This window comes from Mandrillus leucophaeus, unplaced genomic scaffold (assembly GCF_000951045.1).
Source record: "Mandrillus leucophaeus isolate KB7577 unplaced genomic scaffold, Mleu.le_1.0 Scaffold605, whole genome shotgun sequence".
NCBI lineage: Eukaryota > Metazoa > Chordata > Mammalia > Primates > Cercopithecidae > Mandrillus > Mandrillus leucophaeus.
The window spans coordinates 506,121-509,203 of record NW_012106531.1 but is presented as its reverse complement, the minus strand read 5'-3'; the positions used below and the strand labels follow the sequence as shown (position 1 = coordinate 509,203).

The 3,083-nt window shown below is 37.4% G+C and overlaps 1 protein-coding gene across 3 annotated transcripts in view; it reads right to left on the bottom strand.

Moving 5' to 3' along the window:
• Positions 1-3,083, bottom strand: part of MIER3 (mesoderm induction early response 1, family member 3) — a 41,281-nt gene that overhangs the window by 23,355 nt on the left and 14,843 nt on the right. For all 3 annotated transcript variants that reach the window (XM_011999869.1, XM_011999868.1, XM_011999870.1), the window contains exons 5-7: positions 2,707-2,792; positions 2,468-2,540; positions 286-437 (exon numbers count right to left, since the gene is read on the bottom strand). In XM_011999869.1, the coding sequence (XP_011855259.1) occupies positions 286-437; positions 2,468-2,540; positions 2,707-2,792 (311 nt within the window). The remainder of the gene's footprint in view (positions 1-285; positions 438-2,467; positions 2,541-2,706; positions 2,793-3,083) is intronic.

The window sequence follows — 3,083 nt, the reverse complement described above, 5'->3', positions numbered from 1 at the left end:
AATGGCAAAGGAGAATAAGATTAATTAATTAAAAGGATATAAAATGGCATCTCAAGTAAGACATATGTAAAGGTATTTTTAAAAAGACCTGAAGAAAAGATATGAAACTACAGTGAAGTTATCTCTAGAACTCAAGGTTATGGTTTTTTAAACCAGTCTTTTGCAAATTATAAAACTCTATCAGAAAAGATACCTACTTCACATGTTAAAAATAACTGTATCAAATATAAGAAATCAAGAAGATACTGTAAACTGGCTGCTGTTTCCACAGAAGTTGAAGTATACCTGTTCATTGTCCCTTGTGTGTGTTCCTGCAGAAATCCTATCCATTATTTTTTCATTGCCAGTCCTTAATGAAGTCTCAACAAGGTATTCCTTAACTTTGCTCTCCAAAACCACATCAGGACACCAAAGTAACTGGTCTTCGTTTTCATATACTGATAAAGAAAATCCCATTAACACATTAAAAATCATGAACACACTCAAAGACGTACACAATTCTTTGTCTTCCTTGATAGGCTATCCAGTGGGACAAGTAAAGAACTTTGAAGACACCAGTAATCTGATTATCCGTTAAGTAGGGCCTTTCACATACAAGCAAAAATTTAACTTTATTATAGGCCAAGGATTCCAGTGGCCAAAGCAAGTAGCTTTTTTGGTGGCTGGATATACTGACCAATCTGAAGGCTCTCCATGCCTAGTCAAGTCTAATATAAAACCCCATAGTGGTTATTTTATACTCTTCTAATGAAGGGGCAAACAAAACCTGTGTAAATTCTCTAACAACCTCATTGGAATTTTCTCTTGAAATCCCTAAATTGCTCTATGAAATCTCTAGGGGTTAAAAATTGCAAATAAATAAAACCCAAAATATCTGGTAATAAGGAAATAGCTAAAAAAGGTATACTTTTTCTCCCAATAAGATAACTTTTATTTAAAGGAGAAAGTAGATTAACCAAACCTCCCTAGGGAGGGTTTTTGGGAAGAGGAAGAAACAGTAAGAAAAGTAAACTTTCTACAATCTCTTAAACAGACTGATACATTAATGAACAAAATGTCATTAAAACAAGTTTGTTTTATTAATGCACTCTGCCACTTTACTCAAAGCTTCTACTTTACACAATAAAGTAATATGAACTGCCCAAGTATTTAGTCCAGTGCTTCAAGTGCAATCCATTCTTCAAGTGCATAATACTGACTATAGCTAATAAAAATAATGTACTGAGAACACACTGCATGCCAGGGACCATGATAAGTGCATTATAATCCCAACTGTAGGAAGCAGGCATTGTCAGTCCCAGGTAGCAGGAAAGTTAAAAATAAAGTGTGCCTGTGAGGCAGTAACACTTGTCTTTTGAGAGAAGTTCCTAGAACTTACTTTATCTCTGGTCACAAGTGAAATAGGTAAAACAATTTGGGTTTATTCCCTCAAAAGATAAAGTACACCTTCCCTCCAATCTGCAGCACTGACAAAATTTCACCTCTACTATGTGTGACTTAAGGACCTACAGTTGCTGAGCATGTACTTGGCTCAAAGGGCCAAGTGTGGCATTTGGGTGGTGGGGTGAGAAGGCTGGCACATCTGAAGATTATCAGTTATGTTTTGTTTCCCCTGGGACAACTGTCTTTTAACACTTCGAAAGCAGTTTAAGAAAACAGTGTTCCTAGTGGCTGCCATGGCTAACAATCCCAGGGTAACCAGTCCTTCCCTCCTTTAAATGGAGGATGACCTGGCATGGAGGAAAGGAAAAAGGAGGACTCAGGAAGTATTGTGTTGGGTGCTGCTTTTGCCCTTTTGACTTCACAGGGATAAATCAACTTAGGAAAAAAGTCAAACACCCATGGAAATATTCCTAATGTACTTGGTTCCCGAGTTCAACTAAGAAGGTGTAACTGTATTTTTATATCCTACCACCTTATCCCCTCCGTATTTTGAAAACCAACTACCGTTGGAATGCACCAAAAACGTAAGGAAAAATTGATTACACATAATTAGGAGTATACAAGCAAAAGCAGCAGATCCTTACATTTCACTTCCTGCTCTTCCAGGGCTGGGGAAGGAGAATTTCTTCCAGTCTCTTTTTCCCTCAAGAGTTTTCTTTCCAGAAGATTATATCCTTAACATTCTCATTATCTCAGGTGATGAGATCCTACCCACTTCTACTGAAGCAGGATGAAGGCCAAGGTACAGCACTGTGGGAGGCTCTCCACTATTCCAACAGGCACTGAGCATACTGGCTAACAAGCACTATGTGTGCCTTGGGTGGGGCTGGGGGTTGGGGGAAACTGAGTCTAGTGATTAACTTTGATACATTTTTCCTAAGTCAGGCCTAAATATCCTAACTCTGCATGTTTCCCAAATCTATCTATATATTGCCAAGGCTGGTATGAAACCAGGTATTTAAATAAACATATCAAGTGGTAACCTGATCTACCAAACATTATCAAAATCAAAAGTTTTCCTTACCTTTCTCATTACCAGCGTACTCTCCAAGATAAGGGGGTATCTCTGCCTGATATTGTAAACCAATCATTATTTCCTACAGGAAAATTGAGAGGTAAAAATAACTTACTATAAAAATAGATACTGAAAAAAAGCCCCAACTCATTAATCAGTTTCTACAGGTCAAAACAACAAAATTATCATAAATCATTTCAGAAATATTTTTAAAAGCCCATTTAGTCCACTATGTTAACTCAACTTACCTTCCTCAAATCTTCAGGTGAATTACCACTGTCTGTTTCAACATCTTCAACCTCTGATTCCTTATCACCATCACATGTAGTATTTGCTTAAAAGACAAAAATTTTAAAGGTTTTTACTGCCTATTTTTGCAGAACCTGGAAGAATGCCTGTTGTATTTTTTAAAATGTTGTTAAATAAGTGAGATCAGCATAAGTATACTAAACCACCGGCATGATTTTCACAATCGACATTGGTCAAAATGAGACACTGAAAATCCTAATAAAGTGTATAGTATCCTGGGCGGTGCAGTGGCTCTCATGGCTATAATCTAGCACTTTGGGAGGCTGAGGTGGGTAGATCACTTGAGGTCAGGAGTTTAAGACCAGCCTGGCCAACA